Source organism: Monodon monoceros, unplaced genomic scaffold (assembly GCF_005190385.1).
Source record: "Monodon monoceros isolate NGI ecotype Baffin Bay Population unplaced genomic scaffold, NGI_Narwhal_1 Super_Scaffold_14, whole genome shotgun sequence".
Classification (NCBI taxonomy): Eukaryota; Metazoa; Chordata; class Mammalia; order Artiodactyla; family Monodontidae; genus Monodon; species Monodon monoceros.
This window is the reverse complement of record NW_021703770.1, coordinates 73,190,063-73,216,664: the sequence shown is the minus strand read 5'-3', so window position 1 is coordinate 73,216,664 and position 26,602 is coordinate 73,190,063. Positions and strand designations below refer to the sequence as shown.

Here is a 26,602-nt window from a genome sequence, read left to right as displayed (position 1 = left end):
ACGTAGCATCCAAGGCCATTTAGATAAACATACTAAAACTATGTTTTAAACTAAAGTTAATTACACGTTCTTAATTTCATAGAAGTGGTCCTGGAAAGAATCACATCAAACCTTAAAGCTGGTTATTTCTGGGGGTGGAAAGAGGATTGGAAAGTTCAGAGGAGCTGTGATTTCTCTGTGTACCTCTGTGTTCCGGATAGAAGCCTAGTTGAATGTTCACCAGCATGTATTCATGTTTTGTTGGGGATTGTTTGTTTTTTAAAAATTAGTTTTATTATTTTCAAGCTCAGGTTTAAATTAATATTTTGCCTTTGATGAAATCTTATATCTGCAATTTCATTTGCAAATGGTTTCTGCATTTTGGGCCAAAAGAAATGAAAAAACTGATTGGAATGTCTAAAGACCTAAGTGCATGTCAACATTTCTAAAAATATATTAAGTGAAGTAAGTTAGACAAATATATGATATCACTTATATGTGGAATCTAAAAAAAAGTGATACAAATGAACTTATTTACAAAATAGAAATAGACTCACAGACGTGGAAAACAAACTTATGGTTACCAGGGTGAGATAAATTAGGGAGTTTGGGATCAACATATACACACTACTATATATAAAATAGATAACCAACAAGGACCTACTGTATAGCACAGGGAGCTCTAGTCAATATCTTGTAATACCTATAACGGAAAAGAATCTGAAATATATATATATATCTGAATGACTTTGCTGTACACTTGAAACTAACACAACATTGTAAATTAACTATACTTCAGTTTTTAAAAATGGTTTAAATTTTTTTTAAAGTAAAAGATAAAAAAATAAAAATATGTGCAGTCTCAAGGGAAACAGCATAATGCATTGGAGAGAAAGAATGACTCTGTGTGTGTGTTTGTGAATTCTAATCCCACATATGCTATCAACTAGCCATGTGTCTGTGGACATGTCACTTTAGCTCCTTTGGCCTAAAAATTAAATAGATTAGATCATGTTCAGGTAAAAGTAAGCATCATAACTGGAACTATTATCACATTAGTGTATTTTAAAATGCACGTGTCTGCACTGAGCTATCAAATTTCTGAAAGAGTCCCTTGGACTGACAGGCTGGTACGAAGAAAGAGCATTGGCTGAGGGCTCGGTGACCTGGGCTACAGGTCATCTGTGTCACCTCAGGGGGTGAGTTAAGCCTCTTTAAGCCTTGGTTTCTTTACTGAAAAGAGGAATTAATAACTGTCTTTCCTGGCTAACGAAATTGTGGGAAGGAAGAAATTAGGTGATACATATAAAAGTCTCCTGTAATCTGTAAAACCCCACAAAAATACGAGCATTATTCTCTTAATTAACCTTGAATGCTGCTCAACCAATCAGACCATTCAGGTGGGATGTTAATGGAACGACTTTTTCTATATATGGTACAGTAAAGCTCTTTAGCACAGCAGAAGTACAGTCATTATTTTATATGAGGTATGATGTTAAACAAAGCATCTGTTTTTGTTTGAAGTGTTCCTTCATTCAGCCAACCTCTTCTTACCATCCACTCTTCTAAGCACAGAGGTTCCAGCCCTTCTGTGCTCACTTCAGTGTGATGACTGAACCCACCCATAGAAGGGATAAGAGAATCCCTTAAGATGGTATTAGACTCTACTTTTCTACCTCTGTTTTCATTTCTCGAATAAATGGACAACTAATCTGGGTATACCCAAACACAATAGAAACAAATCATTACTCGAGAAGCAAAGCATTTGGGTTGTGCCTTTGTCTTTTCTGAGACACTTAAGTTGGAGAAACCTAATTCACTCCGGTGTGGGCAGTAGACCACGTGTCCTAATGTGAAAAGAACCTCAGTGCTTTGTCAGGTGAAAAAGAGAGGCACGGGGTGGTGTGTATACTATGCTCCCATTTTCTTAAAAGTGTATAAATGTGTGTAGCTATCTGGAAGGACATACAAAAAACAGACAGTGATGTTTTCCTTTAGGAGTTTTCGTAGCAAATCCTTCAGTATTTTCTGGTTTTTCCTACCATGGGCGTGTGTTATTTTCATTTTTAAAATGACTTTTAATATAACATCATTAGTAAAGTATCACCTTGTTTCATCAGCTCAGCTCTAGATTAAAGACGCGAATGGGGATGATTCATTCTGGAAAGAAGCATTAAAATGGCTTCACAGGAGCACCTGACTATGTTAGACATTGTCATGGGTTAAATTGTATCCCCCGCAAAATATGTTGAAGTCTAATATGGCTGAATGTTCGTGTCCCCCCGCAACAAAATTCATAGGTTGAAATCCTAACCCCTAAAGATGATGGTAATAGTTGGTGGAGCCCTTGGGATCCCTCATGAGTGGGATGAATGCTCTCATAAAAGAGGCTCCAGAGAGATCCCTAGTCCCCTTCTCCTTGTGAGGACAGAGCAGGAAGGTGCCAGCTCTGAACCACCAGGAAGAGTGCCCTCGCCAGGTTGTGACCTGCTGGCTCCCTGATCTCAGACTTCCAGCCTCCAGTACTGTGAGAAGTAAATATCTATTGTTTATAAGCCCCGAGTCTGTGGTCTTCTGTTATGGCAGCCCGAACGGGCTAAGACAGAGTCCTAACCCCGGTACTTGTAAATGTGGCCTTATTTGGAAAAAAGGCTTTTGCAGATGTAATCAAGTGAAGATGAGGTCATTCTGGATTAGGATGTCTTTATAAAGAGAGAGAGCTCGGGACACACAGTGGAATTTCTCCTCTCAAATTTCCTTATGTTCTGGCTTAACTCTTTCAGAGCCCATCATGTCCTACTGATGATAAGATTAAGTTTCTAAAGGTCGTTGAGGGTGGTTTTAAATGTATGTCCTTTAAGATTCTTGGTTCTCCTTCATCAGGATCTTGTCTATGATTCTACACCTCATGGAACATGGACTCAGGTCCCAGGCCCTTCTAAGAGATAAGATTTTTTTCACACAATACTTGATGTTTCATCATATTCCCAATGCGTAATTCAATAATGGCTATTTTTAGAATTTGGAAACCATAATGAAAATACATAGCTATTCATGGAATCCAACCAGCAAGTTCAAGCTTACCAGAAAATAAGAAATAACTTTTCTGAGCTAATCATGGTCTGGTTAAAATTTTTTCTAACTCGTTACTGCTTTCAACTCCAAATTACCAGAAGAGTGTGATCAAGATTAAGAATTTACCTTGGGGAACTTCCCTGGTGGTGCAGTGGTTAAGAATCCACCTGCCAATGCAGGGGACATGGGTTCGAGCCCTGGTCTGGGAAGATCCCACATGCCATGGAGCAGCTAAGCCCGTGCGCCACAACTCCTGAGCCTGTGCTCTAGAGCCCGCGAGCCACAACTACTGAGCCCATGCACTGCAACTACTGAAGCCTGCACGCCTAGAGCCCGTGCTCTGCAAGAAGAGAAGCCACCACACCACAACGAAGACACAGTGCAGCCAAAAAAAAAAAAAAAAAGAATTTACCTTATTTACCTTGGCTTTTGCTTGAACTTTGAAAGAATTCTCTTGAATGCTGGGTTCCTAGGACTGGAAAAGCAATGATTGAGTAGGATTATCTCTTAGCTAAGATCCGAATAGTTAATAAACTGCCAACCTGTTCTTCCCATTTCCTCAGGCTGCCATAAATTATAGAAAATGTTTCTGAGGTCACTGACATTGGTTTTACATTCATCTAACTTTTGAGCCTCGGGATCCTCAAGCAAAGGCAGCCAGTTACTGGGGCCTCGTGTATGTGGCACACTTGGGTCATCCCAACAGACACTGAAATGAAGGCCAGCAGTCTGTGCCAGACACACACCAGGGGAAGAATAGAATAGCAATATCGAAGGAGCACCGATCCCATGTTCCTTAGAAAAAGCAAATGGAAATGAAATGTGTGTGGAGTTCTCCCACACATATGATGGAGGCGAAGAAAAAGATGCAAGCTAGTTTGGCTAATCAGACCACATATCAACGTCTGAAAGGATGAACCGAACTAACATAATTGACGATGGCATATTTTTTAAATCTTGTAAATAGGTAGCATTCATTTAATATATGTTGTTAGTCTTCATATTAACTGGCTATGACATTTTAAAAAGTAATTCTCAGACATATGTATATGTATAACTGATTCACTTTGTTATAAAGCAGAAACTAACACACCACTGTAAAGCAATTACACTCCAATAAAGATGTTAAAAAAAATTAATTCTCTACAAATATTTAGTGACACTAAATATGCAACTCTCCCATAAGCAACAACCTATTTGCATTTTGAACAAGCCTGCTGTAATTTAAAGCATCTCGATCTGACAATTAAGATGACTAATAATGAAAAGTTCCAGTAAATTTGAAAACTAGATGAAAGGGATGGATTTTTTTCAGGAAATGAAAAATACCATATTGACTCAAAGCCAGGAAGAAACTATGAAAAGAACAGAAATCAAAGAGTAAATTGAAAACATCGTCAGCAAGCCACGCCTGAAAGGTTCTAGTAATTTTACCAGCAGATTCTACATGTCTTCAGGGAAAAAATAATTCTCTTAGCAAAAAACAAAGATAAATAGATTTTAAAACTCCCTAAAAAATATTACCAAATCAATTTCAGCAGTATAATAAAAGAATAACCATCTTTTAGACCCAACAAGAGTTTACTTAGTAAGGTAAGTGTGATTCAACATTAAGAAATGCATTTGGAAAAAAAAAAAGAAAAAAAAGAAACGCATTTGGGGGGCTTCCCTGGTGGCACAGTGGTTAACAATCCGCCTGCCAACACAGGGGTCACGGGTTAGAGCCCTGGTCCAGGAAGATCCCACATGCCACGAAGCAACTAAGCCCGTGCACCACAACTACTGAGCCTACACTCTAGAGCCCGCGAGCCACAACTACTGAGCCCGCGTGCCACAACTACTGAAGCCCGCGCGCCTAGAGCCCGTGCTCCGCAACAAGAGAAGCCACCACAATGAGAAGCCCGCGCACTGCAACAAAGAGTAGCCCCCGCTCGCCGCAACTAGAGAAAGCCCGCGCGCAGCAACGGAGACCCAATGCAGCCTAATTAATTAATTAATTTAATTTAATTAAAAAGAAATGCATTTGGGGCTCGCCTGGCGGTCCAGTGGTCAGGTCTCTGTGCTTCCACTGCAGGGGGCTCAGGTTCGATGCCTGGTCAGGGAACTAAGATCCCACACGCCACCCAGCGCGGCCAAAAAAAAAAAAAAAGAAATGCATTAATGTGATTCATTTCATTAACTATTCAAAGGAGGAAATTCATATGATCATCTCAAAAGATCTTTTTTTAATGCGGTAGAATTTGACATTTTGGAAACTTCATTAAGGAAAATTTTCAAACATACATAAATGTAGTGAGGCTAGTATAACAAATGCCATGGTCAATGACACAACTTCAACAATTATCAACATTTTGCTTATCTTTATCATGTTTTATTAACATTTTTAGCTTCCTCTCAGGCTGTCATATTTCACGACTGCTCAACAGGGCCTGGGTATCACGACCACTCCCGCCACTGAACATTCCAACAGCTAGTGACTGAGTGAAAACCATGCCTATTAATTTTGAGAAACTGAGAGATGATAGCTTGTTTGTAAATTTTATAGGAATGGCATATGTTTCTGTGTACTTGTGTATTTAAAGCTTTAAATGATTTAAGTTGTCAGAATTACTGAACCATGTATAAGAATTCCAAGAAACCATACAAGAAACTGTAATTATCTTCAGAGGAAAAATTAAATAGATTCTGAGACCAAGTTGAGACTCTGCAAAGATGAACTGAGACATAGAACACTGAGAAAAGAAATGAGGGATTATAAATTAGGAAAATGGTTAACATCCCAGGACTAATCCAATACAAATGCCAAAAGAACATAACCAGCAAGCATTAGTCAATGTGGAAGAACACACTGGAGAAACACGTTACAAACTGTAAACTGTAAACCTTTTAACACAGTCTCAGCAACATACACCTCTCATTTTGTCTGATGAAAGACTTTCACGTTCAAAAGAAGACAATGAGATATATATATATAATCTTTCCAGCAACTATCAAAAAGGTATAAGTCCATCAGTACGTGAGTGGATAAGGAAATTGTGGCACATCTATACAATGGAATACTGCTCAGAAATACAGAGGAATGAACAATACAACAATCACAAAATAACTATGTTGAATGAAGAAAGCCAGATAAAAAAGAGTAGATGTTGTATGATTCCATTTATATAAAATTCTAGTAAATGCAAATTAATATATAGTAAGAAAAAGCAGATCAGTGACTGTCTGGGGCCGGCAGGTACAAGAGGGAGGGATCCCAAGTGATGTGAAGAAACTCTCGAGCTTGACGATGTGGTCTTGACTGTGGTCGTGGTGTCACAAGTATATACATGTCAAAACATCAATAAACATGTGCCATTTATTGCATGTCTGTTAGACCTCAATAAAGCTGTTTTCAAAAGTGTATAAGAACAGGGCTTCCCTGGTGGCGCAGCGGTTGAGAGTCCGCCTGCCGATGCAGGGGACGCGGGTTCGTGCCCCGGTCCAGGAAGATCCCACATGCCGCGGAGCGACTGGGCCCGTGAGCCATGGCCGCTGCGCCTGCGCGTCCAGAGCCTGTGCTCCACAACGGGAGAGGCCACAACAGTGACAGGCCCGCGTACCGCAAAAAAAATAAAAGTGTATAAGAACAGACTTTGATGAGATTTGCCTCTGCTTTCTGAAGGCTATATTCAGTCATGAGCAACCTTGTGATGTTCTCTAAGAGTTTACTCACTAAATCAAGATTCTTCCAGGTAAGCTGGCAGTCTTTATTCCCAGGTTCTGCATCCGTGGATTCAACCAACCTCAGATCAAAAATACTGGGGAAAACTCCAGAAAGTTCCAAAAATCAAAACTTGAATTTTGCCTTGCACTGGCAACTAATCGCATGGCCTTTACATTGTATTAGGTATTACAAGTAATCTAGAGATCATTTAAAGCGTCCAGGAGGATGTGCACAGGTTATGTGCAAATACCACATCATTTTATGTAAGGGACTTGAGCATCTGTGAACTTTGGTATCCTGGGGGTCCTGGAACCAGTCCCCCATGGGTGTTGAGGGACAACTGTATTTACAAAGAAATAGGTGTGTACGAACAAATAAAATATGTTAACTATTAAGATAGGCTGGTAAAACTTATTTTATACTGTGTAAAAGCAATATAAGAAAACTTGCTTAACTTGGTAAAGTTATCTTCTCCCAGAAACCTCCGACACACGTCACACATACAGGGAAAATACTGTCAGTCTTCTCATTAAAGTCATGAAGAAAACAAAAGTGCCTGACAGTATTTCTACTTTTCAATATTTACTGAACTTCCTGGCCAGTGAAGTAAGACCAAGGAGAGGAAAGAGTTATATACCTTGGAAAGGGACAGAAAGTAAAGTGTGATTATTTATAGACAGTATCTAACTAGGAAACAAGAGATTCTAACAAGAGAGAATTAACAGGAAGACTCGTAAAACTAAGAGAAGTCAATAGGTCAGATAGAGTGTCATTAGCCTTCCTAGACTCTGAAGTAACTATTTAGAAACATGGGGCGGGGGGGGGGGGGGGGATATTTACAACAGCAGCAAAAATTGACCTCTAAAACATTCAGGAAAAAAAAGTATCAAAAATATGCAGAACCTGTTTGAGGACAACTCTTGAACTGTACATAAGACAGGGTTTAAATGAATAGCTATTTCATGACCGACTGCGGAGACCCAGTCTCGCAAAGACGTTGAAACCCACTGACATGACCACGTCACAATCCTTCCTTCTTTTGAGAAGCAATGGGGATTTTGTTTTTAATGAGGCAAGGTGCATCAGTATCTCTGAGAAAATAAGTTACCCGGAGCATCTTTGGCTGAAAGCATCTTTGTTTGGAGACTGTGCTGGCGTGTCCTTGCCTCTCCGTGTCCTGAATGAAGTGAAACCATTGTCAGTCTCTGGCTCCACTGAAATGCCACGGATGCGGTGAGAACGTGATGCCAGAGGAGCCCAGCTTCTCCCCCAGGGCCATTCAAAGGGGTCCACTCAGGAGGCTGGACCACCCAGGCTGGGCGCTGTGGACGGTGTTGTAAGCATTGTTCTGGCTGTGGAGGAAGGGACAGTAAATCCCTCTGATGGGTCTCTCGTTCTGTCTTGGAACTTACATCCCAGGATGATTAAAAGACAAGGGCCAATCCTGAGTAGTAGTTACAGTCCAAGCTCCTGTGCTCACCGCAGGACAGGCCAATAAATCAAGAGACGGGCTGGTGAGGCAGGGAACAACTTCAGAGAGCCAGCAGACCAAGAAGTTGGTGGACTAAGGTCTCAAAGAACCATCTTCCGCAAATCAGAGTTCAGGCTTCTTTTATACTCAAAGGGGAGGGAGTAAAGTCGAGCACTTCCTGGTTCTAGCCCGCCTCCGGACGGGGCTGTGTGAGTTTCTTTTTTCCTGCAGCCATGCACAGGTGGGCCTGGTCAGGATGTTTCTTGTGAGCTAAACAAGGGTATTTTAGCTTAAGGCTCATTACCTGGGAGGCAGGGTTCTCAGAGATGGGCTGTTATGTATCATTTAAGCTTATAGGCAACATCCCTTTAGTGATGAACTTGTAATAGAGCAATGGTTCTTCCCTATTACACAGTCATCCCTGATAGGTACTGAAACAGATGTCATTTCTCGCAAATATCTCGTAAATCCAGTGTGGTCCTAATCAGATTCCCACATGGTATTGATGAGCTGATCCCAAAATTCCACTGGAACACAAATAGGCAAGAACAGCCAAAAAGGTTTTTTGGTTTTAATTCATTTTTTCCCCCTGGCTGTGCTATGGCAGCTTGTGGGATCTCAGTTCCCCTGCCAGGAATTGAACCCGGGCTACAGCAGTGAAAGCCCAGAATCCTAACCACTAGGCCACCAGGGAACTCCCTGGTTTTAATTCATGAAGAGAATTTAACTTACCCAATATGAAAACATACAATAAAAGTATGATAATTAAAGTCCAACAGCATATAAGGATAAGTAATAGTAGGAGTAGATAAATCTAATGTTGGAATAGAATATCAAATTCAGAATTTGATTCCAAGGATCTATTTAAGGTTCTTTAACACAGATTGGATTTTTTTTTTTTTTTACCCTACCAACAACTCAAACCATTGTATCAAAAATTAAAATGGACACAGCAATTTCTCGTTTCTTATGCTGCGTTTATATTTCTCTCCTTCAACCATTCCTGTAGTTCTCAGGCAAGGCGAGGGATGAAGCGGTTTCCGACCGCGCAATGCCCAGGGAGGAAGGCCAGGGCACCGTCCCTGCAGGTGGCAGGATGGGTGTGGGTCACTGTCCTGAGCAGGGCTCGCGTCCTGGGCACCCCTGAGCAGGACTGCGCACGGGCGCGGCTCCAAGGGCTTTGCAGCTGCGATCCAGCTGCCCCTGTAACTGCCCCCGTCCTCAAGATGGTCCAGCGGGGGCCGGGGGTGGGGGCGACTCGAGCTCTGAAACGCACCTGTGGTAGGTCCTCACCACGATGTCTGAGGGATGTGATGCCAGTGTCTGTCTCCTTGACCCAACTGTGAGCGCCTTAGCACAGGGAGCCCCCATTTGTCGTTTCACTCCTAAAATTTATCACAGTGCTTCCAGACAGGGAATAAATGTTTGGTCAATGAACGGATTGTAAGCACCAAATTTTACCAGAATTAGCAGAAGTGATCTGGAGAGAGTCACGCTGCATCTTCTCAATGATCCAAACGACAACGGAATCGGAATCTCCAGCTTATGTGGTGCTAAGTCTGCCCCCGCCCCCCTTTCACTTTCCCTGTTGCAGCCGATGGGATCAGAACGCGTGGAGATGCGAAAGCGGCAGGTGTGCGCCGCCCAGGGGCCCGCAGCCTCCGCCCCAGGCCCGCGCGGAGTGGGGAACCGGGGGCCCAACGCTTGCTGCTTCTGCTGGTGCTGCTGCTGTAGCTGCTCTTGGTAAGGTTTGCGGCTTTTCATGATTGCGCTCCCGGTAGGAGAACGGTACCCTGAATGGTGCCAGTTTGCGATGAATGCAGTAAGTGCTTTTAAGCAACTGCTATATGCCTGCCTCTGATGTGGGTTCTGTAAAGGACGACAACAAAAACAAACAAACAAACAAACCCAAGAGGAGGCTGCATCCTAGCTCTGGAGAGACCTATGCAAATCCCTGAAATCAGGCTGACTAATGTATATCTAAAGAACAACCTAAGGCAGCTGACGATTGAATATTAATATCTGGGCAGAAAGGAGTGAACTCAAGGCCCTCCAGTCGGTAACAAAGGCTTCATGGAGGACTTAGAATTTAATCTGGGTCTTTAAGTCTAGCGTTATGAAGGAGAATGAGCCTGCATTTTATATTCCGCTGCTTCTGTTTTATTAATATTGTTTTTTAATAAAGAAAAATGTCAAAAACTAAGCCTGACAGAGAGAGGAAAATCTAAAAATATAGACTCACTTACTAGTAGTGGAAGATACACAATCATTGCTTTAAAAAAAGAGATACAACTTGAGCGTTTGAGTCACTGTTGAAGATCTGGAGAAACGGGGCTGATTTACACCCAGAAATCACAGGAACGTTAGGTTGCATTTCTGAAATCTTGGATATGAAACGTGCTTCGTGACAGCCAAACGTGTGCGTAGCTTTAGGCAATTCAATGATTGTAAATTTATTTGGGCTTGACTGCAAGTTAGACCAGACCTCACTATCCCGTGGAGAAGAAGGAAAACTGTGATTGATCAGGGAAGTAGAACCATTAGAACTGGGGGTGGGCGGGCTGCAGGCTGAAGGTGAAAAGTCCAGGACGGTTTGGGCTGTTCCTGCTTGCCTCGGGCTGGTGTTAATTTCCATAAAGTTCCAGGCCGGTGCCTCTGAGGATGGATGTTACCCTGATGCTGGGAGGTCTGTCCATTCGGGACGGAACCCCAGACTCAAGTGGGAATATGGGGGGGAGTGGCTGACCAGAGCCTAGCAGCCCAGAGTTTAAAGTGAGCCTTCAGCCCTGACAAGGGGTCTAGAGGACCCGGCAGGAGACGGGAGGAAAGGGCGCCTTGGCACCCCTGACGCACCGAGGTGTCCAGGACCCCCGGTAGTCGGGGAGGGGACCTACCAGGGGTGAAGAGACTGCACTGAGGCCCCTTTTCCACCCTTTCACTCTGCTCATCAGGCTCAGTGAGATGATGCCTGAGAGGTGTGCAAAGGTGTCCCTGTGCAGGAGGGATGCCGCCTGGCATTTACCCCATCCCCCCTTCCCTGCTCTGGTGCCTTGAGATGGCACAGGAGGTGGGGACCATGGCCTGAACAATGTCTGGGACTGATGGTGTATGGGCGACAGGTGGTGATGGGTCCCAGAGTAGCCTCCCCCTACTAACGTCAACCAGGGCGAATAAAATATAAATCTGTACCTGGACATCCTCATCACAGCCAGCACCTGTGGAGCACGTGGTATGTGTGTCTACGAAAGACAAGAGAGCAATGTCTTCAAAGTATGGGAGCAAAGTAACAGAAAACTTAGTCAAACTATAAGTCAGGAGTGTAGGTAAAATAGGTCATTTTCAGACATACAAAGGCCAAGAGAGGTAGCTGCCTGCAGACCCTCCCTAAAGAACTAAGTATGTATTCAAGGGTGAAAAGGGCAAAACTGAACCCAGAGGGCAGTCATGGGGAACACGTAACACTGATGAATACAAAAGCAGCTGTAAAACTTGGTATTGAATTTTGTGTTAGAAAGTGTAAATCCAGAGCCATAAACAAATCACCTCATGTTAACAATCAACAAATCAAATACCTCAGTCTTTCTTAGGACAAAACTGTAACATTTTCTTTCAAAATTAATGGTATTTATGCTTAGTCAGAAATGGAACATCGATTTTTCCACATCAAGGGAAGGCAATAAGAGAAATACTGGGGCTTCCCTGGTGGCGCAGTGGTTAAGAATCTGCCTGCCAGTGCAGGGGACTCGGGTTCAAGCCCCGGTCTGGGAAGGTCCCACATGCCGCAGAGCAACGAAGCCCATGCGCCACAACTACTGAGCCTGTGCCCTAGAGCCTGCGAGCCACAACTACTGAGCCCACGTGCTACAACTACTGAGCCTGCACTCTAGAGCCCACGAGCCACAACTACTGAAGCCTGCGTGCCACAACTACTGAGCCCGTGTGCTACAACTACTGAGCCTGTGCTCTAGAGCCCACGTGCCACAACTACTGAAGCCCACATGCCTAGAGCCCATGCTCCGCAACAAGAGAAGCCCACGCACCGCAACAAACAGTAGCCCCCGCTCACCACAACTAGAGAAAGCCTGCAGCCAAAAACAATTAAAAATTTTAAAAAATTTAAAAAAAAATACTGAAAACTTTATCAGCATATAGCAAAGGTGGCTTTAGCAAAAGAAAGAATGAGCTATTCTATAAATACCCAGATTCCTGGCATTAGGTGACCAGCTTATCCCAGTTGCCTGGTTGGTTTCAGCATTGAAAGTCCTATGTCCCAGCAAACCCATGAGCCCCAGACAAACTGGGAAGGTCGGTCACCCTACCTGGTATCCAAATCCATAGAAACAGATTTATATTCCTATATTGCATCATGTAAAAAATTAATCTCCCAAGATCAACTCCAGATGGCTTAAAAGCCTAAACGTGAATATCCAAGAGGAAGACACAAGATAATATCTTTATGATCTTGGTGTTGGGAAGAATTACTTTTAAAAAGAAAAAGGAAAATCTGTAAAAGGAAGAGATTCATAAATCTGGCTACATTAAAATATTCAAATGTGCTAGCAGGAAAACTAAAAACACATTTCATCCAAAGGCTTGTACATGAACATTCATTGCATCACGGTTCATCCTGTGAGAGGGTCACAGCAGCGTTCATCTGACTGAGAAAAACTGAAACTATCCGGATAGATGCTTCGTGGTGTAGTTATGTAATGTGACACCGTCCGGCTTTTAAATGCATGTGCTTTTAAAGGAGAAAAAGCAACCTGTAAAGCAATGCATATTTACAAAGTTTGAAATATGTGCATATCTATATATTTTTATTTATTTATTTATACATTTTTAGAGAGGGTAGGGTAACTGTGAATGGTAATGATAAAAAACAAAAAAATAAGTGTGCTGGTTATCTCAGGAGAAGAAAGGGGGAAATAGGTTGGGAAAAAAGTGCGTGGAAAACTTCAGCTGTTCCGATATTTGATTTCCTTGATTTTTTTCACAACGTGCATTTGAGATTTATCCATGTTGAGAGTACACAGTGAGTCCATCTTTTTTCTCGGAGTGATTTTTTTTATTCGTTTACAAGAGTCCATTTTTAAGAAAGGTAAATGGCTATTAGTTTTCTAAGCCCTTGTATTATCTTTCTCAGAATCCTGCTTTCTGGCCTTCAGGCGTTTCATTTTATAAAAGGAGTCATGCAGAGTCTTGATGTCTTGAAAATAAACTTTTTGTTTTCCTTTCTAGAAGACTGAAGAATTTTTTCTTCTTTATAACAACTCTAAACTTTACCAAAAGAGACCTAAGCAGGGCTCTTCTTTTATTGAATATTTCTTCAAAGTGGTGAGCAACTATTTTGGCTTCTATCAACATTTTCTTATTCTACTTTAACAATAAAAATAAATCCAGGTTCAAAAAGTCGGCACAAAATATATTACTGTTTTTCAAGAACACATTGTCTCCTAAGAAATATTCCTACTTTTAAAAGAATGAGACATGGAAAAAATGCCAAAGCTTAAGTACATATTGCATTATTTATTCATAATACAACTTACAGTTCTTTTAAGAATCTTGTGTCAAATTCATCCTTCCTTTTCCTCTTTGCTTTTTCATACCCACTGTGTAGTACTATTTTCTCTTACGAAAGAAGTCTATGACGTCGGGCAGTATTAATACTCCTGCAGAGAGAGTACCACCCAGATGCCTTTCAAATTCGTTTTTGTTTTTGTTTTAAGAAACCATCATTTACTGAAACTGTTAGCCCTGGCATCATGAAAGCAACAAGAAAAAGGAGTTCCTGCATGTCTAATGACTGCACTTAAAGAAAAATAGAGCTACACACAAACACACAATTACTGAAAATTCATAAATGCCTGAAAATAGAATAAAAGACTTTTATAAAATGGTGTAAAGAATGTTAAGGAAAGGCATAATAAAAGAATAGAAAAGACAGTACAGAGGCAATAGTAAGATAAAGCAAACTCAACTAATCAATGATAAAAATCCATTTTGATATTAATGGGAAACTAAAAGCATTCCTGCTAAAATCAAGAACAAGGCAAGGGGGACTTCCCTGGTGGCACAGTGGTTAAGAATCCACCTGCCAAGTCAGGGGACATGGGATCGAGCCCTGGTCCAGGAAAATCCCACATGCCGCAGAGCAACTAAACCCATGTGCCCCAACTACTGAGCCTGCGCTCTAGAGCCCATGAGCCACAACTACCGAGCCCGCGTGCCACAACTACTGAAGCCTGCGCGCCTAGAGCCCGTGCTCCGCAACAAGAGAAGCCACCGCAATGAGAAGCCCACGCACTGCAACGAAGAGTAGCCCCCGCTCGCTGCAACTAGAGAAAGCCCGTGCACAGCAACGAAGACCCAACGCAGCCAAAAATAAACTAATGAATTAATTTTTTAAAAAAAGAACAAGGCAAGGCTGTCCAGGATCTTCCATACTATTCAACACTGGGCTTTAGGGATCAGACAAGAAAAAACAACTGGAGGCCTAAGAATTGGGAAAGAAGAGGAAAAGCTCCCTGTTTGCTGATGATAAGAGAATTCCCTTGAGAATGCCAGGGGAATTGTTGCTAAGCTGACACAAACACAAAAGAGAGAAATCAAATTAACAAAAAATAATAGCTTTCAGAATGTAAAGAACTCTTACAAGTCAAAAATAAAAAGACAAACCAATTTAAAAAGGGGTGAAGGATCTGAATAGATGTCTCCAAAGATGTACAACTAGATGATCCATACTTGTAAAGATGCTCAAATGTCATGAGTCGTTAGCAAAATGCAAATCAAAAGCACGATGTCATACCACTTCATAACCACCTAAATGGCTAGAATAAGAAAGACAGACAACAGTAAGTGTTGGCAAGGCTGTGGAGGAGTTGGCTCCCTCCAACATTGCTGGTGGGAGTGTGAGATGGTGCAGCTGCTTTGGAGAACAGTTTGGGCCTTCCTCAAAATGTTAACAATAGAGTTACGACATGACAGCATTTCCACTCCTGGGTATCTACACAGGAGAAATAAAAACAGACAGCCACACAAAATCTTGTACATGACTGTTCACAGTGGAATTATCTACAAAGAGCCCCGACGTGCAAACGACCTAACTGCTCATCAGCTGGTGAATGGATAACAAACTGTGATACACACACAGGCAATGGAATATTATTCAGGCACAAAAAGGAGTAACGTAGTGAAACATGCTACAGCATGAATGCACCTTAAACCAGTATGCCAAGTGAAAGAAGCCAGCCACCAAGGACCACATATGGTGTGATCCAGAATAGACATGTCTTAGAGAACAAACTAGTGGTTACCACTGGGGAGAGGGAAGGGGAAGCGGCCATAGAGGGGTGGCGGAGAAAAGGGTTACTATGGGATTGTATGAAATCATGTGTGTGAAACTTCTGAAAATTGTAAAGCACTGTAGAATTTAAAGAATCTTTCATTCAATGAAAAAGAATACACATATCTCTAGAGACAGGAAGCAGATTGTGTATGTTGAGGGCTGGTGTAGGTCAGAGGTAGTGTGTCATGAGCAGTGGCTGCCAACAGGTCTGGGGCTTCCTTTCGGGGTAATGAAAATGTTGTGAAATTAGATAGTGAGGGTCATACAACCTTGTGATTATGCTAAAAAACACTGAGTTGTACACTTTAAAGAGGCAACTTTATGATGTAAAAATGATGGTTCAGTAAAGCTATTAACAAATTACCTTCAAACGTACAAACAATAAAGTTAGAAGATGAGATGGAAGTGAAAATTCCATTTACTATAACAACAGAAATACCTGGAATAAATTTACAAATGAAGGTGCAAAACGTGTATAAGGAAACAAACTCCCTTGAAAGATACAATAGAGATTTTGATTGTACACTTTCCTGGCTTTCTTTCATACTTTCATATGTGTGCCTGTAAATACATAAAATCTCCATTTTCACTGGGAAACAAAGTCTGGAGAATGTATACCTTTTTTCAAGGTTCAGGAAACAAAATGAAAACCGAAAACATTCCTGAAAATCTGATCTTTCTACTACTTTCTAATGGACATGTTTTATGAAAAGAAATATTATTCTAAATGTAAACTCTCTCAATGAGTGTAGACCATAGTATTATAAATAGAATTAATTTTGCTAATAGTTTATTGTCATACTTTTGGTTTTCTTAAGAAAACAAAGAACTGTCACTTTTATCAAGAAAAGAAATTCAACTTGGTAAGCTGGAGTTCTCTGAAATATTTGTAAAAAATCTTTCCTTGATACAAAATGATCTCAACTAACACGTGTTTGTCTTATTTCTTGCAGTCTCACTGTTAGAAACCAAGAGGAACAGAGACTCAGGAGTGCTTCCTATGAACTCAGAACAGAGGACCTTCCCATCTGTGAAGAAAGGTAAAATCTCATAGTGTTTAGCTCACTAAATCGACAGAAATGCCAACCTTATTATTTTTTCCTTCCAGTTTTATTGAGATATAATTGACATTCAGCACCGTGTAAGCCTAAGGAGAACAGCATAATGATTTGACTTGTATACGGCATGAAATGATGATCAAAATAAGTTTAGTGAACGTCCATCCTCTCGTAGATTCTCAACCAGATTTTTTTTTGTACTTTTGTTTCAAATGAACACACAGTTTCTCTAACTGCAATTTAATATCAAATCATAATGTTGCATCACATTTTCACTGCAGAATTCTTTTTTTTAAAAAAGTTATTTATTTATTTATTTTGTGGCCATGCCGTGAGGCATGCAAGGTCTTAGTTCCCCAACCAGGGATTGAACCCAGGCCCCCTGCACTGGGAGCTCAGAGTCTTAACCACTGGACCACCAGGGAAGTCCCTGCAGAATTCCTTTTAATTCATTGTGTGACAGGGAGAAAAATCAGTTCCACTGTTAATCTAATGCCTGTTAATCACAAATAGAAATTGATGCTTCTTGGCAAAACATATGATGTCATTTTATTTTTATGTGATTTACTTTTTAAAATAAAAGAACATAATGAAATACACAAGTTAGGGTTTCAGGAAAATTTTTAAGGTCCGTTTTTTTTTCTTAACTGTAAATGGATTAATTTTTAAGTATTTTGAGAAAAAAGTTGGAAAAACACACAAATTACTTTCCATAATGTCAAATTTTAAAATTGTCTTTTTTCCTTCCTGTATTATCTATGGATTTACTTCCACTTACCTATTCTTATTCCTTTTCTTTGTGTTATGCCAATATAACTGCAGGCAATAGACAAATATCCTAAAAGCATTGTTCAAATAGGTCTTGTCTTAAATTATTTATTTTTGAGGGGGGAAAAAAACAAGTAACCTAAAAGTTTACTTAAAATATTTTTCTTCATTCTTTATTTTTACCCAGATATTTCAGCGTCTAGGATGCATATTAAAATCTTCCACAATTCATGAGTCTGTTAAAAACAGCTTTTATATAGTTCAGTATACTGTATTCTGCACCGAGGCTTGAGGCTTTGAGTACTGTCTGGAACCAGAAAGCCCTCATCTGGTCCTGGCTCTGTCCATCCTGCCTGTATGACCTTGGGCACTTAGCAGCCACATTCTGCCTCAGTTTCCCTGTGTGTAAAATGGGGATAATAACAGTGTATTGTGACTCAGCCAAAGAAGGGTTGTCGTGAGCCTTGAGTAACCAGTAAAGCACTGAGAACAGAGCCAGGCAAGAGGGAACGATTCCATGTATATCGGCCATTATTTGTTCTCAATCATATCCAATAATATAAAATGACTGTTTATCCAATTTGATGCCTTTTGCTTCCATTTCTATTTAGATATTAATCGTATTCATCTGTATTTCCCTCACATATCTTTGCCTATTTGTTTGTAATTTTTGGTAGTATTTTGTATGCTTCCCGAAAATAGCATTATGTTGGATTTTTGCCCAGTTTGAGTCTCTGTCACTCAACTGGGAATTAAAACCCAATTACATTGGGTCAGTTGTCTTGATGATTACAGATATGTTTAATCTTCTAGAATGTTTGTTGACTATCTACTTACAATACACCCTAATTATTTCCTTTTTTTTTTTTTTTTTTTTTTTTTTAATCTTTGTTTTTTTTTTTTTTTTTTTTTTTTTTTTTACTGTATGAACTGTGCTTTCTTTGCTTCTAGGTTCTTTGGTACTATGGAAAAGATATGTTTTCTCTCTCTCTCTCTCTCTCTTTTTAAAGGGTACTACTGATTACCCTTAAGTTTTTCAGTCATTCTTTTATATGTATTTCTTAAATTAAAAGGAGTAAGAAGATATATTTTGAATCCCCATATTTAAGGAACATAACTTAGCATTCTTTTTTTTTTTAATTTAGCATTCTTTACTAAGCCTTGCCAATTTAATTAACCTATCTAAAAAGAATCTGGTATTTTTATGTAGATTGCTTTAAGTTACTATTTTTAAATTATCTTTTAAGCATCTTTTAAAATATTTCTTTCAGGGAGTTCCCTGGTGGTTCAGTGGTTAGGATTCTGGGCTTTCACTGCTGTGGCCTGGGTTCAATCCCTGGTGGGGTAACTGAGATCCCACAAGCCACATAGCCAAAAAACATGTATATATATATTTCTTTCAAAACTAATTTTACTGGTTATGATAGAGATTTATGTTTTCATACAGAATACTCTTTTCATGATGAAAAGCTTAAACACCTGTTATAAAAAACAGAAATCAGACAATACAAAAGTTTTACAATAAAAGCTCAGTTGTCCTCTTACTCCAGACCTTGTCCCAATCTCCAAATATAAACCATCAGCAGTTTTTTTACGTATCCTCAAAGGAACTATCTATGCATTTCCACACAGTTGTACTTACATAGGATTCATCTATACACACTGAATCTAACTTTGAAACTAAACTTGAAATGACTGTTTATCTGTCTGTGTCTCACTGCTGGCTCAGCTGACTACTCGCTTTCTATGACCCATTTTGTCTGGTCTTCAGCTTTTTTATTTTTTTTGGCCGTGCAGCGCGGCTTATGGGACCTCAGTTCCCCACCCAGGGATTGAACCCGGGCCATGGCAGTGAAAGCCCGGAATCCTAACCACTGAAGCACCAGGGAACTCTCTGGTCTTCAGCTTTTCACTGATGTTTCTCTGCTGGGTCACTTATAATCCATCTTAAAGATAGGAAAAGGACATAGAATTTACATTGTAAACTTTGCATATGGGAGAGAGTTTTTTCTATCATCACCATATAATTAGGACAAGTTCGCTACATATCAAATTCTTGGCGGTACAGTTTACCCCCCCAAAACTAAATGGAGAGAGAGACTTTGGCAGTGTGGCAGATTAGATCATCTGGGGGCCTTCCCAAGACAGAAGAACAGATTTTGCATAAGTCTAAAAGTTTTTGCAACACTGGGCTCACAGAAAGTAAGGAAAAGGACAAAGCACCTGAAAAGCAAAACCAAATAAAAAGTAAGCAAAGCCCTGAGCAGTGACTGCTAAGCACAGGACAGAAGGGTTTTCTCTCAGAGCCAGTGCAGGGGGGTAGGGCAAGGAGCTTAAAGCCAGGATTCCACGATTCAGCCCTGGTCCACGAAAGGAGCAGAAGTGGTCCCCAGTCAGTAGGAAGCACACACACATCCTCTCTGGAGGAAAGGGAATACCATCAAATGTGACTCTCAGTTTCCCAAAGATTAAGACCAACCAAAAATTACAAAACTAGAAGGACACAACCTACCACAAATGAGAGTCAGTAGAAACAACACTTGGATTTAGAGGCCAAAAGACTTCAGATGTTAGAATTATCTGCAATCCCATATAAAGTAATGGTCTCTGAAATGTTTAAACCAATTAAACATGGAATCACAAAAATGAGTAGGCTGAATTCAACTATCAGAATTGTCCAGGAAGGGAAATTCCCTGGCGGTCCAGTGGTTAGGACTCTGCGCTTCCATTGCAGGGGGCATGGGTTCAATCCCTGGTCAGGGAGCTAAGATCCCACAAGCCTCGAGGCTCGGCCAATAAATAAATAAGTAAATAAATGAATAAATAATAAAATAAAAATAAAAGCAGAGTCTTTAAAAAAAAAACTAAAGAGTATATTCTTCAGGGATACATCCATACATAAAAACTATGAAAAGAAAAAGGGTAAGGGAAAAGAAATTAATAAGGATCATTGTTAAACAGATCGTGTTTTCTGGCCTCAATATAATGAAAATGTAAGTAAAAATAAACTAAAACAGGGTAAGCCCCAAAATCAAGAAGAGCAGTTCCATTGGGGATGGAGGGGGGCATCCAGAGGGCAGTGTGTGGACCTAGCACCCAGGTGAGTGCACTGCTGCGGATGGCCTAGGTCTCCAGGTAAAAGGTGAATCCGTAAGTGCTCAGTTCGTCATTGCTGTTCATCACTTGCAGTTACTGGACAAAACTTATCTTCTTTCCTTTTTCTCTTTAACATTCTCTTTTGAATCTTTTACAACCCTGGGCAGACACTGCCCCATGACTGTCCTGGAAGCCAGGTGGTCAGGTCTGACTTGGGTCTATCACAGCCGCCTGGGGAGTTTGTGGTCAGATGGTTGTTAAGAATTTTTTGTTTTACTTTTATAATTTAAAACCTTTGCCAGGATGTGCCTAGATGTACGGGCTTGTTCTTAGCAGTTATTCCAGCAGTTTGGTTTGCAAGCCCTTTGGCAGCAGTGGTGCCGTCCAGCTAGACAGTTGGAGAGTGCCACACGTGTTTCTGCCGAAGGCGCGAGGAAATGAGAACAGCCCTTTCTCTGCCTAAAAGGGCCTAAGGGCACATTTTCATTCTCAGAGCGAAAAAGACACGTTTCTCGGGATGCAATTCACATCAGCCACCAATACCTCTGCTCCCTTCGCCCCTTTCTCCCGCCCCCCGCCCAGCCCGGGTCCCAGCCTGGAGGAGGCCAGCGCCTGGGCCCAGTCCTTCGACAAACTCATGCTCACGCCTGCGGGAAGGAACGCGTTCCGGGAGTTTCTCCGAACGGAGTTCAGTGAGGAAAACATGCTCTTCTGGATGGCATGTGAGGAACTGAAAAAAGAAGCTAATAAAACCATGATTGAAGAGAAAGCACGAATAATATATGAAGACTACGTTTCTATTCTTTCTCCTAGAGAGGTACGTACCCACCAGAAACGTCCCCCAGGAGGCCACGGGTGAAAGGAACCCCTTTGGTGCCTGGTCACCCGGCCTGGTCAGGGCTGCTTCCACCATTCGTAGTGTTCAAACGCCTTGCGGGGTGGTCCCACCAATGGGGGCCAAGTGCCCCCCGAAATCAGGCAAAGATTGTGTGCATTTTCCTGGGAAAAGTATCTATAACTTTCATCCGATTCTCTAGAAGTAGGCGTCTATGCATTTTGCTGTAAACGCTGTTTTTAAATGACAGCCTATAAGCGTTCCTTTAAATAAAATTATCCTTTTAATCTGAGCAAAGTCTCATTTACAGGTATCCTGACTTTAGATGGAAAGAGCATCACTTATATGATGCTGATGCTGCAGAGGTTCGCCCCAGAGTGGCCCTTTGTGACATCAGAGAAATGATCAGAGGAGTGAAATCATCAGGTTTCCACCTCTCAGTTTTCATTCTTCCAAATCTAAAATCTAGGAGGTTACGTTGGCCTCAAACCTAAGTGCCTTGTAGCTCCGATGGTAAAATCCCACATGTGCCGCTCAGAATGTAAAGCTAATAAAACAGGACCTCTCCTGTCAGGGAGCTCACAGACAAGGGGGCAGCAGACATGGGGCCCCGGGTGCGACGTCTTGGGGTCATGACGGGCTGGGGGACGAGCCATCACTGGGGGGCGGGGGGCATGAGGAAGAGGTGCCTGGAGAGGCCATGGATGGGCCAAGGATAATGAGGAGGAAATTACCAGAAACGCAGTGGGCTGAAGGCATCCCACGGGACAGGACTAGATGGGCCAGGGATAAGAGCATGGGGTCACAGGAACAGTGAAAGCGTCAGAAGGTGGGTGGCTGAAGGGTACAGTGCTTACCAAACAACTGGGGCCGGTGGCCAACAGCAGGAGGAACGTTTAGGAAAAGAGGATGGTCCATCCGAGAGCACGGAGAGGTTTGCGGACCAGGCTGAGCTGAGGTTTATCCGGGAAGAGCTTGGATTTTAGCCTGGTAATTTCACCAAACTTGGATTTTTGAAGACCACATGATAGATTACGAAAAGAAGACCAGAGGCAGAGGCCACTTAGAGGACGAATTCCAACCCAGACATGACGATGGTCCAACCAGGCCAGCTGAAGAGAAGCCAGAGAGGATGGCTTTGATCTGAGTCTGGAATGACTGCACGTCTGGTTTAGGCAGACAGGGTGGGGACCATGCTTGGGAGAAAGACAGTGGGACTCAATTTCGCTTCCTTAAGTTTGCAGTAGGTTGGAGATATTCCATTGACAGATGTAGGGATACGAAGTTCAGAAAGTTCTTTCAATTTGGGGTTAACAAAAAGCAAGAGAATTTTTGTCCTTTAATGTATGGCTTCGACATATTTTTATTTTGTCATGACTTTCCTTTTTATTTTTTAAGGCAAGGTTTTTCATCACTGTCTTTCAAAGCATTATACAACCAGAAAACTTGGCAAATTTGTAAAGCAAAGATGATATAAAAAGACGACCCAAAAAAAAAAAAAAAAAAAAAGACGACCCTTTCCTCCCAAATATAAGCATCTATTACTTGAAATGTAAAAGCTTGAAAAGTTTAAGAGCATAGACCTTGGGGTCAGATGCACTGGGGTTTGAGCCCCAGTTCTCTCATTTAATAGCTGCATGACCTCGGGTGTGTTTCTGAGCCTCTCTGCACCTCGGTTCCTTCCTGTGTAGGAAGGGGAGGTCCACACTTGCCTGAACATTTGGGAAGAGTGACAAGGGGACGATGTGAAGTCCTGCCCACGCCGGGCAGAGCGGGCTCACCCCGGGTGACAACCCTCAGCAACCCTGTGTCCATTTCCCATCCTAAGCAGACCCTGTCCCCACCAGCACTTGAGGGACAGTCTTCAGATGGAGGTTGTAGAGAATGAAACAGTTCCATTTGCGCCTTAACTGTTTGTGAACTAGAATGTATTTATTTATTTATTTTTGGCTGCATTGGGTCTTTGTTCCTGCGCACAGGCTTTCTCTAGTTGTGGTGAGCGGGGGGCTACTCTTCATTGCGGTGCGTGCGCTTCTCATTGCGGTGGTTTCTCTTGTTGAGGAGCACGGGCTCTAGGCGTTCAAGCTCAGTAGTTGTGGCTCGCAGGCTCAGTAGTTGTGGCTCGCAGGCTCTAGAGCGCAGGCTCAGTAGTTGTGGCTCGTGGGCTCTAGAGCGCAGGCTCAGTAGTTGTGGCTTGCAGGCTCTAGAGCGCAGGCTCAGTAGTTGTAGCGCACGGGCTTAGTTGCTCCGCGGCATGTGGGATCTTCCCGGACCAGGGCTCGAACCCACGTCCCCTGCATTGGCAGGTGGATTCTTAACCACTGCACCACCAGGGGAGTCCCCTAGAATATTTTTTGATGTTTTCTGCAGTAACGCTTAGTCTAATTTTCTTTTTTTTTAAAGACTTTTTTTTGATGTGGACCATTTTTAAAGTCTTTATTGAATTTGTTACAATACTGCTTCTGTTTTATGTTTTGGTTTTTTTGGCTGCAAGGCATGTGGGATCTTACCTCCCCAAGCAGGGATCAAACCCGCACCCCCTGCTTTGGAAGGAGAAGTCTTAACCATTGGACCACCCAGGAAGTCCCACGCTTAGTCTAATTTTTTTTTCTTTTTAGATTTTTAAAATTTCACTTGTTACAAAGAACTTGAATTATAATTGTACTTTTAAAAATTAACAATGGAAATTTAAAAGAAAAAAATATATATTGTGTGTTTAATTACATTTCATAGAATTATTATCCCTGAATCATAATTCTGTTAGTACACCACTATAGAGATTATTTCTTAATATTTAGGTGAGAACCATTTCCTTCTGTTTTTGAGAATAATTCTGTAAACTCATTTCCAGTAATGGTACTCATCCCCAAATCAAAGGTTTAACGAGGGAGATGCAAGCAGAATAATCATGAAAACACAAAGCAATACAACAGCAACAAAAATTTTCTAACTTCCAATAACAGCTCAATTTAGAAGAGGGTTTATATCTTCAGAACAAAAGCATTCCTCCTTGACTTTCTAAGCAGTCAACATCTGTGTGTTCTACAGAAAACTGTGATGTTATTCCCATAAAAGTACCCTTTACTGCTTCTGCCTCCATTAGATTTCCTAAGCACTAGTGTTTTGGGTTTTTTTTTTCACATCTTTATTGGAGTATAATTGCTTTACAATGGTGTGCTAGTCTCTGCTTTATAACAAAGTGAATCAGTTATACATATACATATGTTCCCATATCTCTTCCCTCCGTCCCACCCTCCCTATCCCCTCCCTCTAGGTGGTCACAAAGCACCGAGCTGATCTCCCTGTGCTATGCAGCTGCTTCCCACTACCTATTTTACGTTTGGTAGTGTATATATGTCCATGCCACTCTCTCGCTTTGTCACAGCTTACCCTTCCCCCTCCCCGTGTCTTCAAGTCCATTCTCTCGTAGGTCTGTGTCTTTATTCCTGTCTTACCCCTAGGTTCTTCATGACATTTTTTTTCCCTTAAATTCCATATATATGTGTTAGCATGCGGTATTTGTCTTTCTCTTTCTGTCTTACTTCACTCTGTATGACAGACACTAGCTCCATCCACGTCATTACAAATAGCTCAATTTTGTTTCTTTTTGTGGCCAAGTAATATTCCATTGTATGTATGTGCCACATCTTCTTTATCCATTCATCCGATGATGGACACTTAGGTTGTTTCCATCTCTGGGCTATTGTAAATAGAGCTGCAATGAACATTTTGGTACATGACTCTTTTTGAATTATGGTTTTCTCAGGGTATATGCCCAGTAGTGGAATTGCTGGGTCATATGGTAGTTCTCTTTGTAGTTTTTTAAGGAACCTCCATACTGTTCTCCATAGTGGCTGTACCAATTCATATTCCCACCAACAGTGCAAGAGGGTTCCCTTTCTCCACCCCCTCGCCAGCATTTATTGTTTCTAGATTTTTTGATGATGGCCATTCTGACTGGTGTGAGATGATATCTCATTGTAGTTTTGATTTGCATTTCTCTAATGATTAATGATGTTGAGCATTCTTTCACGTGTTTGTTGGCATCTGTATATCTTCTTTGGAGAAATGTCTATTTAGGTCTTCTGCCCATTTTTGGATTGGGTTGTTTGTTTTTTTGTTACTGAGCTGCATGAGCTGCTTGTAAATTTTGGAGATTAATCCTTTGTCAGTTACTTCATTTGCAAATATTTTCTCCCGTTCTGAGGGTTGTCTTTTGGTCTTGTTTATGGTTTCCTTTGCTGTGCAAAGGAATTTTCTAACAAGAACAAGCAGGAGGCTTTCTCCTCTCAGCCCACAATGAGTGTCGAGTCCCCCCTCTGGCAGGAGCTGAGCTCCTAAGACCTGGGCCCTCACACTCCGAAAGCTTCTAGGAGGGCATGGCCTGGTGGTGAGGGCAGCCGTGGGGATCAGCTCAGGGTGGCTGGGAGGCTTCCCAGGACCGGGGAGCGACGTGGAAACCAAGACCTGACACAGAAGTACACGTAGTCAGGCCATTCTAGACAGTTCCCCTAGACAGCCTCCTAGAACAAAGACAAGCTAGTTCTCGCTCCTTCTTCCTTTAAATCCCAGGCGAATGCCAAGTTCCTTGAATTCTTGAGTGGAAAAGTGAGGCGGAGCCGGGGAGCCAGTGGGAGCAGGTCATAAAGGGCCTCCTAAGTTTAAACTTGGAACTTGCAAGCTCTGCGCTTGATCCTGAGCCCACCGACACCAGCACAAGGTCCGAGGCCGAGTGCTGGGTCCGGGGGTGGTGCGGAGAGGCCCAAGGCCAGTCAGGAGGCTGGTGAACAAATGCCGTCGAGGTGGTGGCTGACCTCCACGAGGGTCACGGCAGAGAGGCGGGGGGAGGTGGCCGGATTCGAGCCGCGTCAAAGAGGCGGCGTCAGCAGGGCTTTGTGCCCATTACAGAGCCAGAGGGAGGAAGAGGGTGAGCAGGACCCTGACTTGCGGGGGATAAGCGCCCCCAGCCTTCCCAGGAGGAGGTGGATAGATGCATCTGGAAAGACAGATCACTGAAGCCCATGCTCAGTGACTTGGATAAGCACACTTTCAGTTTTATATTAAACAACAGCACATGCGTTGCGTATCTGTCCTGCCCCCTGGTGCAGAGACGGTCCAGCCGAGGTTCCTCACGCAGCAGGGAAGGCGTGTGAGCCCCTGTCCTGTTCTCGGCTGTCTGGCTCCCGCGGGCCGCTCTGGTCTGGGATGCGCTTTGTCCAGGACGAGCAGACATCGGAGTGCAAGGAGGCAGCATCTCCCGGGACGTCGTGGA

The 26,602-nt window shown here is 42.1% G+C and overlaps 1 protein-coding gene across 3 annotated transcripts in view; it reads left to right on the top strand.

Moving 5' to 3' along the window:
- The window catches only part of RGS20 (regulator of G protein signaling 20), a 76,618-nt gene that overhangs the window by 49,080 nt on the left and 936 nt on the right, over window positions 1-26,602 (top strand). For all 3 annotated transcript variants that reach the window (XM_029222881.1, XM_029222879.1, XM_029222880.1), the window contains 3 exons: window positions 9,823-9,971; window positions 16,527-16,613; window positions 21,078-21,312. In XM_029222881.1, the coding sequence (XP_029078714.1) occupies window positions 9,823-9,971; window positions 16,527-16,613; window positions 21,078-21,312 (471 nt within the window). The remainder of the gene's footprint in view (window positions 1-9,822; window positions 9,972-16,526; window positions 16,614-21,077; window positions 21,313-26,602) is intronic.